Source organism: Scyliorhinus torazame, chromosome 10 (genome assembly GCF_047496885.1).
Source record: "Scyliorhinus torazame isolate Kashiwa2021f chromosome 10, sScyTor2.1, whole genome shotgun sequence".
NCBI classification, from domain to species: Eukaryota; Metazoa; Chordata; class Chondrichthyes; order Carcharhiniformes; family Scyliorhinidae; genus Scyliorhinus; species Scyliorhinus torazame.
The window spans coordinates 139,059,313-139,075,304 of record NC_092716.1 but is presented as its reverse complement, the minus strand read 5'-3'; the positions used below and the strand labels follow the sequence as shown (position 1 = coordinate 139,075,304).

Genomic DNA, 15,992 nt, shown 5'->3' with positions numbered 1-15,992 from the left:
CAATCCCGGCCCTGGGTCACTGTCCGTGTGGAGTTTATAATAATATTAATAAGCGCTTATTGTCACAAGTAGACTTCAATGAAGTTACTGTGAAAAGCCCCTAGTCGCCACATTCCGGTGCCTGTTCGGGGAGGCCGGTACGGGAATTGAACCTGCGCTGCTGGCCTTGTTCTGCATTACAAGCCAGCTGTTTAGCCCACAGTGCTAAACCAGCCCCTATGTTTGCACATTCTTCCTATGTCTGTGTAGGTTTTACCTCCACAACCCAAAGATGTGCAGGTTAGGTGGATTGACCACGCTAAATTGCCCCTTAATTGGAGAAAAAAATAATTGGGTACTCTAAATTTATTTTAGAAAAAGGAATGCAGAGAGACATGTTTTTGGAAAAGCTTTGGAAAGAAGAGTTGAAGTCTGATCTGTTTGACAGTGAGTCCACAATTCTCTCACAGTAGGATAGTTAGCACAAGAGCAATACTATTTAAAGCACAGTGATCTTGTCTGGAGACAAGGAAGAATCTGAAACATGCCAGTTGAACCAGCCTTTTGAATATATTCAGCCAGAGTCTGAAGGGGTTCTAACAGGAATCAAATCTGTTTTGCAAAGCAAGTATTACTCGATGTTCTGTTGATTTTAAGATTGTTTGAGAGTTGTGTGTTTCTTTCCTGTTTAAAGGGAAATTGAATAGCAGTGTTTAAGAGGTAATAGTAAGCTGTTCTTTTCAGCTGTGAAGTTAGAGAGTTTAATATTGTATCATAACAAAGTTTTGTTTTAAAAATACCAAATCCCTATATCTTCATGCAATCACTCCTGGAGCGAATCATTCCTTCTGCACAGTCTTACAAATAAATTAAAATATTGGGGTTTCAGTCCAGAATCTTAGCCAGTGTTGGGTCTGGTCTGGTATCATAAGACATGAGTAGTGTGTTATATGAGCTCCTGATGCGGCTGGGAATCTTGAATTGAACAAAAAACAGCTGCCGCCGATCCCTTTGCGATGCTCCGCTCCCCCGTTAGCAGCAGCATCAAGATTCACAGCCTGCTCTGGTAGGAGGATGCAAGTGGATCATTTGAACCCATTTCCATTCTATTAATGAGCTGGACACCGTATTCTTCACGCAGCCGTGATACTTTGGCCCTCCACCAGCCCCATCAGACTCCCCACCAGAGACCCACATTGGTGAGCCATCAAAGACCCCAATATCAGACGCCCTTATCGGTGACTCACCTGATATCAGAAACTCCACCCCCCGCCCCGCATCAGTCACCCCTATTTAGTTGGTAAAGAGCAGTCCAGGTAGAAACAGTGTAAAATCACTGCCTTTTTACTTACCTGTTCCTTACACCGGCTGCCTCAGACAGATGTGTAGAAAGCAGCAGTTGTAACTTTATAGAGAGCCAAAACACATCACAAGGCTTTAAACTGCCATGGACCCTTTGATCCACAAGGCTTTCACTTTAAAATAGCAGTGGCTTTTAGTTGGCTGTAATTGACAAGTAATAGCTTCCAGACAGCCAGTTGTGGATTGCTTATTTTTATTTCCCTTCACATTTGAATGCATTTCAAATAGCCTGCTTTGAACACAACCACAATGTATATCAACATCTACGAGTTAAGTGCTTTCACACCCTCTTTTTTTTAATCAGCAGAAAGCACTTAATGCTTTTGATGTGGTCAGGAGCTGACAATCATAGTTAGATATTAGATCTGAAGGGGCTTAAAGCCTTATAAAAGAACAAAAAACAATACAGCACAGGAACAGGCCCTTTGGCCCTCCAAGCCTGTACCGGTCATGATACCAACCTTTGCCAAAACCCTCAGCATTTCCTTGGGTCATATCCCTCTATACCCATCCTATCCATGTGTTTGTCAAAATGCCTTTTGAACGCCATTAATGTATCTGCTTCCACAACCTCCCCTGGCAACGCGTTCCAGGCACTCACCACCCTCTGCGTAAAAAACGTGCCTTGCATATCTTCTCTAAACTTTGCCCCACGGACCTTAAACCTATGTCCCCAGGTGACTGACCCTTACACCCTGGGAAAGAGTGTCTGCCAACCACTCTATCCATGCCCCTCATAATCCTGTAGACCTCTATCAGGTCACCTCTCAACCTCTGTATTTCTAATGAAAACAGTCCGAGTCTATTCAGCCTCTCCACATAGCTAACACCCTCCAGACCAGGCACCATTCGGGTAATCCTCCTCTGCACCCTCTCCAAACCCCCAACATCCTTCTGGTAGTGTGGCGACCAGAATTGTGCACAATATTCCAAGTGCGGCCTTACCAAGGTTCTATACAACTGTAGCATGACTTGCCAGTTTTTATACTTGATGCCCCGTCCAATGAAGGCAAGCATTCCGTATGCTTTCTTGACTATCTTGTCCACTTGTGTTGCCACCTTCAAAGATCTATGGACATGCACACCCAGATCTCTCTGACTTTCTATATTCCTAAGAGTTTTGCCATTTACGGTATATTTCCCCTCTATGTTAGACCTACCAAAATGCATTATCTCACATTTGCCCGTATTAAACTCCATTTACCTTCTCACTGCCCAAGTCTCCAACCTATCTAACAAAGTCTATATCTTCTTTTTTTTAAAAATAATTTTTATTAAAGGTTTTCATAAAATATCAATAACAAAATGAGAAAGAAAAAAGAACCCAACAGGGTTAAGTACAAAACACAATCTAAAAAAGCAACCCCCCAAACCCCTCTCCCCCCTGTACATAAATAATAAATTAACATTAACACCCCGACTTAACACAACAGGTGTATACATCCCCTCAGACCCTCCAGTGTAAATAACATAACAAAAATAAAGTAAACCCCCCACGCCCCCCCCTCCCGAGCTGCTGCTGCCATTGACCAATGTCTATCGTTCCGCCAGAAAGTCTAAGAACGGTTGCCACCGCCTAAAGAACCCTTGTACCGACCCTCTCAAGGCGAATTTCACCCTGTCCAATTTAATGAACCCTGCCATATCGCTGATCCAGGATTCCACGCTTGGGGGCCTCGCATCTTTACACTGAAGGAGAATCCTTCGCCGGGCTACCAGGGATGCAAAGGCCAGAATTCCGGCCTCTTTCGCCTCCTGCACTCCCGGCTCCTCTGCCACCCCAAATATTGCGAGCCCCCAGCCCGGTCTGACCCTGGATCCTACCACCCTCGACACCGTCCTCGCTACGCCCTTCCAAAATTCCTCCAGTGCTGGGCATGCCCAGAACATATGGGTGTGATTTGCTGGGCTCCCTGAGCACCTAACACACCTGTCCTCACCCCCAAAGAACCAGCTCATCCTTGTCCCGGTCATGTGTGCCCTGTGCAGCATCTTAAACTGTATGAGGCTGAGCCTCGCGCACAAAGAGGAAGAATTCACACTCCCTAGGGCACCTGCCCACGTTCTCTCTTCGATCTCCTCTCCCAACTCCTCCTCCCACTTTCCTTTCAACTCCACCACCGAGGCCTCCTCCTCCTCCTGCATCACCTGGTAAGTTTCCGAGATCTTCCCCACTCCCACCCACCCCCCCGAGAGCACCATGTCCTGTACTGTGTGTGGCAGTAGCCGCGGGAATTCCATCACCTGCCGTCTGGCAAACGCCCTTACCTGTAAGTACCTGAAGGTGTTCCCCGGGGGGAGCCCGTACTTCTCCTCCAGCTCACCCAAGCTCGCGAACTTCCCGTCCACAAACAGGTCCCCCAACTTTCGTATCCCTGCCCTGTGCCATCCCGAAAACCCTCCACCTGTTCTTCCTGGGGCGAACCGGTGGTTCCCCCGTATTGGGGTCCACGCTGAGGCCCCAACTTCCCCCCTATGCCGCCTCCACTGCCCCCAAATTTTGAGGGCTGCCACCACCACCGGGCTCGTGGTATACCTCCTTGGAGGGAGCGGCAGCGGCGCCATTGCCAGCGCCCCAGACACGTACCCACACAGGACGCCGTCTCCAGCCTCTTCCATTCAGCCCCCTCCCCCTCCATCACCCACTTGCGCACCATCGTCGCATTGGCGGCCCAGTAGTACCCACAGAGGCTGGGCAGCGCCAGCCCCCCCTATCTCTACTCCGCTCCAGGAACACCCTTCTCACCCTCGGAGTCCCTCGCGCCCACACAAACCCCATTATACTCCTGTTAACCCGCCTGAAAAAAGCCTTCGGGATAAACACGGGGAGGCACTGGAACAGGAACAAAAACCTCGGGAGCACCGTCATTTTGATTGACTGCACCCAAGTCTATATCTTCTGACAATCCTCAACACTATCTGCCATTCCACCAACCTTGGTGTTATCCGCAAACTTACTAATCAGACCAGCTACATTTTCTTCCAAATCGTTTATGTAAACTACAGACAACAGAGGCCCAAGCTCAGATCCCTGTGGAACACCACTAGTCACAACCTTCCATTCAGAAAAACACCCTTCTCCTGCTACCCTTTGACCTCTGTGACCGAACAGTTCTGTATCCACCTTATCACCTCACGGGCAGCACGGTAGCATAGTGGTTAGCACAATTGCTTCACAGCTCCAGGGTTCCAGGTTAGATTCCGGCTTGGGTCACTGTCTGTGCGGAGTCTGCACATCCTCCCCGTGTGTGCATGGGTTTCCTCTGGGTGCTCCAGTTTCCTCCCACAGTCCAAAGATGTGCAGGTTAGGTGGATTGGCCATGATAAATTGCCCTTAGTGTCCAAAATTGCCCTTAGTGTTGGGTGGGGTTACTGGGTTATGGGGATAGGGTGGAGGTGTTGACCTTGGGTAGGGTGCTCTTTCCAAGAGCCGGTGCAGACTCGATGGGCTGAATGGCCTCCTTCTGCACTGTAAATTCTATAATTCTATATAATTCTGATCCCATGTGACTTTGCCTTTTTTACCAGTCTGCCATGAAAATGAAATGAAAATTGCTTATTGTCACAAGTAGGCTTCAAATGAAGTTACTGTGAAAAGCCCCTAGTCTCCACATTCCGGCGCCTGTTCGGGGAGGCTGTTACGGGAAATGAACCATGCTGCTGTTCTGCCTTGGTCTGCTTTCAAAGCCAGCGATTTAGCCCTGTGCTAAACAGCCCCACACTGGCAAATATTGGTATTGGGCTGCCTGCTCAAAATGGTGGCCCAATTGAGGGATTCGGTCTTCCGTCCAAACCCTGCACGGTGTGAGTCTCACCTTCTACCTTTCTCTTACTTTATGCCACAAGTAATATTTTTCTCATCCCCTAGCCTACATATTTTTTACAGTGCAGACATGATAATATGCTGGAACACATTACAATTCTTAACTTGTTTATAAAATTTCACCAATGTTTGTATTTACCATAAGAGCATCCTCTCTGTTCCACATAAGAGTCAATCCAAATTTTCCATAGAGCTTAGTGTAGTGAGCAGTTTGCTCCACAAACAGACCAGGTCCAAAGTAAGGAAGTGTCTCTCTAAAAAATATAAATTAACGACACATTACCAGACTTACTGCATAATACTTACAGATGAAGTTCTGAAATCAATGACAATTACACAGTCTCCAACTCCACTGTAATACCTGTCATTCTGAAACAACTTCATCTAGGGGAGAAGATTGAGGTGACATTTTAGTAACTTGGGTGTTCAATTCCTCGGCGTAAGATCAAGGGCTGAACTCTCCGGTTGCTAACCCCAAAATCGCGTTTGGCGATCGGCCGGAGAATCCCCTTTTATGACCAAATCGGGAGCAGCGCCGCTTTTACGGTGCTTCGCCCCTCCAAAGCGGCCACAGTCGGGGGAGGACTTTGCCAGGGGCTGGGGGTGCTATGGGGGGGTGCTCCGGGCGCACGAGCCGGCCAAAGGGGGGCAATATTTTGGAGGCTGGGTCCGCGAGCGGCCGCCGCCATGTTGCACGGTGCGGCCGCTGCAGGCCGCCGCCGTGCGCATGCGCGTCCACAGACCTGGCAATTCTCCGGCCCGTTTTGGCAGTTAGAGCCGGGTGCTCTAAGCTGCCTTGCTGCTCGCCCCCAGCCAAATGGAGGATCGGTGGTCATTTTACGCCATTTTTTCCCTCGTAAAATGGCACCGTTCCCAAGCCGGGGTGGGACATAGCCTCAAAATTGGAGAATCCAGCCCCAGATTCTTGGAATGGTGAGATAAAAAGGCTCTTCTAGAAATGAAATGAAACAAGTCCAGCTAGACTCAATCAAAGTCCAACTGGGGTTGGCTCGACGAATGGGTCATTGTCTGCATTTTGGTGCTGTAATTATATTCATAGTTTTAAAAAATATATTTCGTAGATTGTGGGCTTCACTGGCAAGTTGGCATTTGTTGCCCAGCCCAATTTCTCTTGAAATGGGTGGCTTACAAGGCTATTTCAGAGGGAAAGTAAGAGTCAACAACATTACTGCGATGGCAGATTTCATTCCCCAAAGAGTGTTCGTAAATCAGATGGATTTTGATGACTAAAGATGATCACTGAGACTCGTTTTCATTTTCAGATTTTATTAATTGAATTGCCATGGTGGGAATTTGAACTCTTTTCCCCAGAGTATCACCACCACCACCATCAATATGGTATCAGTGAATATGGCAGGATCTTCAGATATGCACTTTTACACAATATTGTGTAGTCACATTGATCCCTGTGCTCAATAAGCAATAGGCAGTGGCTGAAACCATTGTATAACATATTCGCACAAATTCAAACATTGTTTATAAACCAGTTAAAATGTTCCTCTTTTTGATGATAATGAGAAATGTAATAAAATATTTTATATATATATATATATATACAAATACACCTATTCGAGAAGAATAAAAGATATGGGCAAATTACTCTGCTACTTCAATGTTTATATGATTAACATGGTACATGCACATGCAGTGTTAAACTTAAATATTAAAGATTCAAAGATTGTCAGACAAAACAGTAAGTGAACAATGGGTGGCCTTTAAAGAGGAAATAGTTCAGTACAATCAAGGTATATTCCCACAAGGGGGAAAAGTAAACAAATTCAGAGCTCTCCAAATGGTGAAAATGATAGAGTAAAATGAAGCAGAAAAAGATAGCACATGACAGATGTCAGGTGGATAATATAATTGAGAATTAGATTTGATGGGGTGGCACGTGGCACAGTGGCTAGCACTGCTGCCTACAGCACAGAGGACCCGGGTTTGAATCCCGGCCCTGGGTCACTGTCAGTGTGGAGTTTGCATATTCTCCCCGTGTATGCGTGGGTTTCAACCCCACAACGCAAAGATGTGCAGGCTAGGTGGATTGGCCATGCTAAATTGCCCCTTAATTGGAAAAAATAATTGGGTATTCTAAATTTAAAAAAAAGAAATCAGATTCAATATTGAAGGTTCATAAGGGAATTGGAGCAACAAATAAAGATAGCAAATCAAGAGAATGAGAAGACCCTGACAGCAATGGAAATGGAAATCTAAAAGATTTTATACACATATAAATAGTAAAAGAGTGGTAAAATGATGATGATGATAATCATTATTGTCACAAATAGTCATACATTAACACTGTAATGAACTTATTGTGAAAAGCCCCTGTTCGTCACATTGCAGACTCGATGGGCTGAATGGCCTCCTTCTGCACTGTAAATTCTATGATTCCGGCGTCCGTTCGGGTACACAGAGGGAGAATTCAAAATGTCCAAATTCACCTAACAGTATGTTTTTCAGGACTTGTGGGAAGAAACCGGAGCACCTGGAGGAAACCCATGCAGACACAGGAAGAACATGCAGACTCCACACAGACAGTGACCCAAGCCGGGAATCGAACCTGGGACCCTGGAGCTGTGAAGCAACAGTGCTACCCACTGTGCTACCGCGCCGCCCACAAAAGGAGTGAGGTCAATAGCGATCGAAAAAGGGATTTACAAGTGGGGGCAGAGGGCACAGTGAGGTACAAATGAGTACTTTGCAAATATTTTTTATCAAGGAAAAAGATGTTGTCCAACTCATGGTGAAAGAGAAGCACTTTGTGGGTTAAAATTCATAAAGGCTGGCTTTACTTAAAGTTGATAAGTCACCAGGACTGGATGAGATGCATCAATGGACACTGAGGGGTGGAAATTGGGGAGACACTGGCCAGAATCATCCAGTCTGAATTCCTTATTTGGAAGCCAATAACATCTGGTATGAAAATTGATCAAAAAATTAGGAAGCCCAGAAACATGCATTGAAAACACACCTTCACAAAAATGTCAGCCCACTTTGAAATAAGGACAACTCTATGAAAATAATTAGATTATTTAAAGTGCTACATCTGGTCAACGTTGCTATATAGATCCAAAGGTTGGCATAAAAGTTGGAATAGACTAGAACAAACAGAGTTGTTATCTCTGGGTTGTTGCCCGTGCCACGTGATAGTGAGATGAGGAATAGGGAGAGAGAGCATTTAAACACGTGGCTACAGGGATGGTGCAGGCGGGAGGGATTCAGATTTCTGGATAACTGGGGCTCTTTCTGGGGAAGGTGGGACCTCTACAGACAGGATGGTCTACATCTGAACCTGAGGGGCACAAATATCCTGGGGGGGAGAGATTTGTTAGTGCTCTTTGGGGGGGTTTAAACTAATGCAGCAGGGGCATGGGAACCTGGATTGTAGTTTTAGGGTAAGGGAGAATGAGAGTATAGAGGTCAGGAGCACAGATTTGACGTCGCAGGAGGGGGCCAGTGTTCAGGTAGGTGGTTTGAAGTGTGTCTACTTCAATGCCAGGAGTATACGAAACAAGGTAGGGGAACTGGCAGCATGGGTTGGTACCTGGGACTTCGATGTTGTGGCCATTTCGGAGACATGGATAGAGCAGGGACAGGAATGGATGTTGCAGGTTCCGGGGTTTAGGTGTTTTAGTAAGCTCAGAGAAGGAGGCAAAAGAGGGGGAGGTGTGGCGCTGCTAGTCAAGAGCAGTATTACGGTGGCGGAGAGGATGCTAGATGGGGACTCTTCTTCCGAGGTAGTATGGGCTGAAGTTAGAAACAGGAAAGGAGAGGTCACCCTGTTGGGAGTTTTTTATAGGCCTCCTAATAGTTCTAGGGATGTAGAGGAAAGGATGGTGAAGATGATTCTGGATATGAGTGAAAGTAACAGGGTAGTTATTATGGGAGACTTTAACTTTCCAAATATTGACTGGAAAAGATATAGTTCGAGTACAATAGATGGGTCGTTTTTTGTACAGTGTGTGCAGGAGGGTTTCCTGAAACAATATGTTGACAGGCCAATAAGAGGCGAGGCCACGTTGGATTTGGTTTTGGGTAATGAACCAGGCCAGGTGTTGGATTTGGAGGTAGGAGAGCACTTTGGGGACAGTGACCACAATTCGGTGACGTTTACGTTAATGATGGAAAGGGATAAGTATACACCGCAGGGCAAGAGTTATAGCTGGGGGAAGGGCAATTATGATGCCATTAGACGTGACTTGGGGGGGATAAGGTGGAGAAGTAGGCTGCAAGTGTTGGGCACACTGGATAAGTGGGGCTTGTTCAAGGATCAGCTACTGCGTGTTCTTGATAAGTATGTACCGGTCAGACAGGGAGGAAGGCGTCGAGCGAGGGAACCGTGGTTTACCAAGGAAGTGGAATCTCTTGTTAAGAGGAAGAAGGAGGCCTATGTGAAGATGAAGTGTGAAGTTTCGGTTGGGGCTATGGATAGTTACAAGGTAGCGAGGAAGGATCTAAAGAGAGAGCTAAGACGAGCAAGGAGGGGACATGAGAAGTATTTGGCAGGAAGGATCAAGGAAAACCCAAAAGCTTTCTATAGGTATGTCAGGAATAAGCGAATGACTAGGGAAAGAGTAGGACCAGTCAAGGACAGGGATGGGAAATTGTGTGTGGAGTCTGAAGAGATAGGCGAGATACTAAATGAATATTTTTCGTCAGTATTCACTCAGGAAAAAGATAATGTTGTGGAGGAGAATGCTGAGCCCCAGGCTAATAGAATAGATGGCATTGAGGTACGTAGGGAAGAGGTGTTGGCAATTCTGGACAGGCTGAAAATAGATAAGTCCCCGGGATCTGATGGGATTTATCCTAGGATTCTCTGGGAGGCCAGGGAAGAGATTGCTGGACCTTTGGCTTTGATTTTTATGTCATCATTGGCTACAGGAATAGTGCCAGAGGACTGGAGGACAGCAAATGTGGTCCCTTTGTTCAAAAAGGGGAGCAGAGACAACCCCGGCAACTATAGACCGGTGAGCCTCACGTCTGTAGTGGGTAAAGTCTTGGAGGGGATTATAAGAGACAAGATTTATAATCATCTAGATAGGAATAATATGATCAGGGATAGTCAGCATGGCTTTGTGAAGGGTAGGTCATGCCTCACAAACCTTATTGAGTTCTTTGAGAAGGTGACTGAACAGGTAGACGAGGGTAGAGCAGTTGATGTGGTGTATATGGATTTCAGCAAAGCGTTTGATAAGGTTCCCCACGGTAGGCTATTGCAAAAAATACGGAGGCTGGGGATTGAGGGTGATTTAGAGATGTGGATCAGAAATTGGCTAGCTGAAAGAAGACAGAGGGAGGTGGTTGATGGGATATGTTCAGAATGGAGTACAGTCACAAGTGGAGTACCACAAGGATCTGTTCTGGGGCCGTTGCTGTTTGTCATTTTTATCAATGACCTAGAGGAAGGCGCAGAAGGGTGGGTGAGTAAATTTGCAGACGATACTAAAGTCGGTGGTGTTGTCGATAGTGTGGAAGGACGTAGCAGGTTACAGAGGGATATAGATAAGCTGCAGAGCTGGGCTGAGAGGTGGCAAATGGAGTTTAATGTAGAGAAGTGTGAGGTGATTCACTTTGGAAGGAATAACAGGAATGTGGAATATTTGGCTAATGGTAAAGTTCTTGAAAGTGTGGATGAGCAGAGGGATCTAGGTGTCCATGTACATAGATCCCTGAAAGTTGCCACCCAGGTTGATAGGGTTGTGAAGAAGGCCTATGGAGTGTTGGCCTTTATTGGTAGAGGGATTGAGTTCCGGAGTCGGGAGGTCATGTTGCAGCTGTACAGAACTCTGGTACGGCCGCATTTGGAGTATTGCATACAGTTCTGGTCACCGCATTATAGGAAGGACGTGGAGGCTTTGGAGCGGGTGCAGAGGAGATTTACCAGGATGTTGCCTGGTATGGAGGGAAAATCTTATGAGGAAAGGCTGATGGACTTGAGGTTGTTTTCGTTGGAGAGAAGAAGGTTAAGAGGAGACTTAATAGAGGCATACAAAATGATCAGGGGGTTGGATAGGGTGGACAGTGAGAGCCTTCTCCCGCGGATGGAAATGGCTGGCACGAGGGGACATAACTTTAAACTGAGGGGTAATAGATATAGGACAGAGGTCAGAGGTAGATTCTTTACGCAAAGAGTAGTGAGGCCGTGGAATGCCCTACCTGCTACAGTAGTGAACTCGCCAACATTGAGGGCATTTAAAAGTTTATTGGATAAACATATGGATGATAATGGCATAGTGTAGGTTAGATGGCTTTTGTTTCGGTGCAACATTGTGGGCCGAAGGGCCTGTACTGCGCTGTATTGTTCTATGTTCTACGTACACACTGACTGACCCCTGTCCATCCACACACACAGACTTTCCCCATGTCCATCCACACACACTGACAGTCCCCTTGTCCATCCACACACACTGACTGTCCCCCTGTCCATCCAGACACACTGACTGTCCCCATGTCCATCCACACACACTGACAGTCCCCTTGTCCATCCACACACAGACTGTTCCCATGTCCATCCACACACACTGACTGTCCCCCTGTCAATCCACACACACTGACTGACCCCCTGTTCATCCACACACACTGACTGATCCCCTGTCCAGCCACACACTGACTGACCCCCCTGTCCATCCACACACACTGACTGACCCCCTGTCCATCCACACACACTGACTGGCCCCCTGTCCATCCACACACACTGACTGACCCCCTGTTCATCCACACACACTGACTGTCCCCCTGTCCATCCACACACACTGACTGACCCCCTGTCCATCCACACACACTGACTGACCCCCTGTTCATCCACACACACTGACTGATCCCCTGTCCAGCCACACACTGACTGGCCCCCTGTCCATCCACACACACTGACTGACCCCCTGTCCATCCACACACAGACTGATCCCCTGTTCATCCACACACACTGACTGATCCCCTGTCCATCCACACACCCTGTCCCCCTGTCCATCCACACACACTGACTGACCCCTGTCCATCCACACACACTGACTGACCCCCTGTCCATCCACACACACTGACTGATCCCCTGTTCATCCACACACACTGACTGACCCCCTGTCCATCCACACACACTGACTGACCCCCTGTCCATCCACACACACTGACTGTCCCCCTGTCCACCCACACACCCTGTCCCCCTGTCCATCCATACACACTGACTGACCCCCTGTTCATCCACACACAGACTGATCCCCTGTTCATCCACACACTGACTGACCCCCTGTCCATCCACACACACTGACTGTCCCCCTGTCCATCCACACACCCTGTCCCCCTGTCCATCCATACACACTGACTGACCCCCTGTTCATCCACACACAGACTGATCCCCTGTCCAGCCACACACTGACTGTCCCCCCTGTCCATCCACACACACTGACTGACCCCCTGTCCATCCACACACACTGACAGTCCCCCTGTCCATCCACACACACTGACTGACCCCCTGTCCATCCACACACACTGACTGGCCCCCTGTCCATCCACACACACTGACTGATCCCCTGTTCATCCACACACCCTGTCCCCCTGTCCATCCATACACACTGACTGACCCCCTGTTCATCCACACACACTGACTGACCCCCTGTCCATCCGCACACTGACTGACCCCCTGTCCACCCACACACACTGACTGACCCCCTGTCCATCCACACACACTGACTGTCCCCCTGTCCACCCACACACACACTGACTGTCCCCCTGTCCATCCACACACACTGACTGACCCCCTGTTCATCCACACCCACTGACTGACCCCCTGTTCATCCGCACACACTGACTGCCCCCCTGTCCACCCGCACACACACTGACTGTCCCCCTGTCCATCCACACCCACTGACTGACCCCCTGTTCATCCACACACACTGACTGACCCCCTGTTCATCCGCACACTGACTGACCCCCTGTCCACCCACACACACACTGACTGTCCCCCTGTCCACCCACACACACACTGACTGTCCCCCTGTCCATCCACACACACTGACTGACCCCCTGTTCATCCACACCCACTGACTGACCCCCTGTTCATCCGCACACACTGACTGTCCCCCTGTCCACCCACACACACACTGACTGTCCCCCTATCTATCCACACACACTGACTGACCCCCCTGTCCATCCACACACACTGACTGACCCCTGTTCATCCACACCCACTGACTGACCCCCTGTTCATCCGCACACACTGACTGTCCCCCTGTCTATCCACACACACTGACTGACCCCCCTGTCCATCCACACACACTGACTGACCCCCTGTTCATCCACACACACTGACTGTCCCCCTGTCTATCCACACACACTGACTGACCCCCCTGTTCATCCACACACACTGACTGATCCCCTGTCCATCCACACACACTGACCCTCTGTTCATCCACACACACTGACTGACCCCCTGTTCATCCACACACACTGACCCTCTGTTCATCCACACACACTGACTGACCCCCTGTCCATCCACACACACTGACTGATCCCCTGTCCATCTACACACACTGACTGTCCCCCTGTCCATCCACACACACTGACTGATCCCCTGTCCATCCACACACACTGACTGACCCACTGTTCATCCACACACACTGACCCCCTGTTCATCCACACACACTGACTGACCCCCTGTCCATCCACACACACTGACTGTCCCCCTGTCCATCCACACACACTGACTATCCCCCTGTCCATCCACACACACTGACAGTCCCCCTGTTCATTCACACACAGACTGTCCCCCTGTCCATCCACACACACTGACTGTCCCTCTGTCCACCCACACACACAGACTGATCCCCTGTCCATCCACACACACTGACTATCCCCCTGTCCATCCACACACACTGACTATCCCCCTGTCAACCAACACACACTGACTATCCCCCTGTCCACCCACACACACTGACTATCCCCCTGTCCACCCACACACACTGACTATCCCCCTGTGCACCCACACACAGTGACAGTCTCCCTGTTCATCCACACACAGTCTATCCCTCTGTCCACCCACACACACTGACTGTCCCCCCCACACACACTGACTATCCCCCTGTCCATCCACACACACTGACAGTCACCCTGTTCATCCACACAGAGACTTTCCCCCTGTCCATTTACACATACTGACTGTTCCCCTGTCCATCCACACACACTGACTGCCCCTCTCTCCATCCTGTTGAAGTTAAGAAGCTACTAACATTGATATCTTGGCCCTCACAGATGCGTGACCATTTATTTCCTCTGAACTGTAGCGAATCGCTGAGATGAATTTTCATCTTCAACATCTGGGCAGTAATTTGGTCACATGCAAAAAGTAAAACCTACAGATCCAACAGCCAGATTTCTGTCTGTATGGCGACAAAAGTCTTTCGGACAGGAAGTTTGGGACAGGAAGGAACTCAAAATGAGAGTGAAGATGCTATTTCTAAGTTGTAACTTATTGATGAGTATGTTACTGCTAGGGTTAAACTGTGGGTATCACTGGCTATCTGCGACCCATAGATTGCTCTGGCACTCTATATACAAATATATAGAGTATGAATTATTTTACTATTTCACTTACATAGCTCCATTGATGACCACAATTTTGGATGTCATATAAATCACAATATCCTTGATTGTTGTTGTGATGTAATGTATCTTCGGGTGCTCCTTGGAGATTTCACGTTTAATTTGAATGGAGAAATCTTTATAGAGTGGATTACAGTCAGACACAAAATTATAGACACAAGTTCCAGGAAACTTATAAACATCTCCATCGAAGCTCTTAAAGTGATTGTTTCCCCAGGTGCTGCAGACATGATCCCTGTGGTTCGGTAATCTGGCTGAAAAATACAACCTCTAAAAATTAACAATGAAGGAGAAAACCACAGACTGAGAAATAGCTGTAATTTGGACTCTAATTTACGAAATGAGATAAAGTAAAATAAAACTGTTCTCTAGCTTTTCATAATTCTTTGTATTATGTCTATTTCTCATCCTTTATAAATCTATAATATTTACAGTGCCAAATCAAACAGATTATTGCTATCCTGAAAAAGGGTAATTGTTCCCAATGTTTCATACTCACCATGTTTGATTTCCACACAGAAAGTATAAGAAACAGCCCAGCTCAGAATCCCTATACTCCACAGATTCCACGGCCCCATGGTAGACCGGGTTCAGTGAAGGCCAAACTTGAAACCTTACCTCACAAGGAGTTCACACCTTTTAAGCCATCTGCCCAGGCCATAAAATTTTATATGAGGTGTGGTTATCAATTCTTACTTTCAATGTATGGTAGCTTCAATTATCATGGGTGGATCTTACCATGGAAATCTGTGTATTTGTCATCTGTTTCACTGACTGCAGTACATCCTGGGTTTCAGGGATTGCTGCTTGTGCGAATGTACCAGTGATAAAATAACATAGCTTATGATCAGTGAATGTAGATCAAGGTACAATGTGCACAAAAAATGCTACGTTATAGTTATCCAAAAATAATGTAGTCTGTCCATATCAGCCACAAAATGGCGTGTTCAATTGACGCTGTCACATAATGACAGTCCGTGCATGTAACTTCAATGTTACCTGAGAAGAGTAAAATTGCCATCTAATTATCCAGGTGACATTGTGAATATTCTGTTCATGTAACTCTGTAATAAAATTGGGCGGCACGTAGCGCAGTGGTTAGCACTGGGACTACGGCGCTGAGGACCCGGGTTCGAATCCCGGCCATGCGTCACTGTCTGTGTGGAGTTTGCACATTCTCCCCCGTGTTTGCGTGGGTTTCACCCCCACAACC

General features: G+C 47.6%; 1 protein-coding gene across 1 annotated transcript in view; it reads right to left on the bottom strand.

Moving 5' to 3' along the window:
• The window catches only part of LOC140430256 (uncharacterized), a 99,895-nt gene extending 85,033 nt beyond the window's left edge, over window positions 1-14,862 (bottom strand). The window contains exons 1-2 of the mRNA XM_072517682.1: window positions 14,772-14,862; window positions 5,304-5,418 (exon numbers count right to left, since the gene is read on the bottom strand). Coding sequence (XP_072373783.1) covers window positions 5,304-5,418; window positions 14,772-14,806 — 150 coding nt within the window. The 5' untranslated portion in view covers window positions 14,807-14,862. The remainder of the gene's footprint in view (window positions 1-5,303; window positions 5,419-14,771) is intronic.
• Window positions 14,863-15,992: the final 1,130 nt, after the last annotated feature.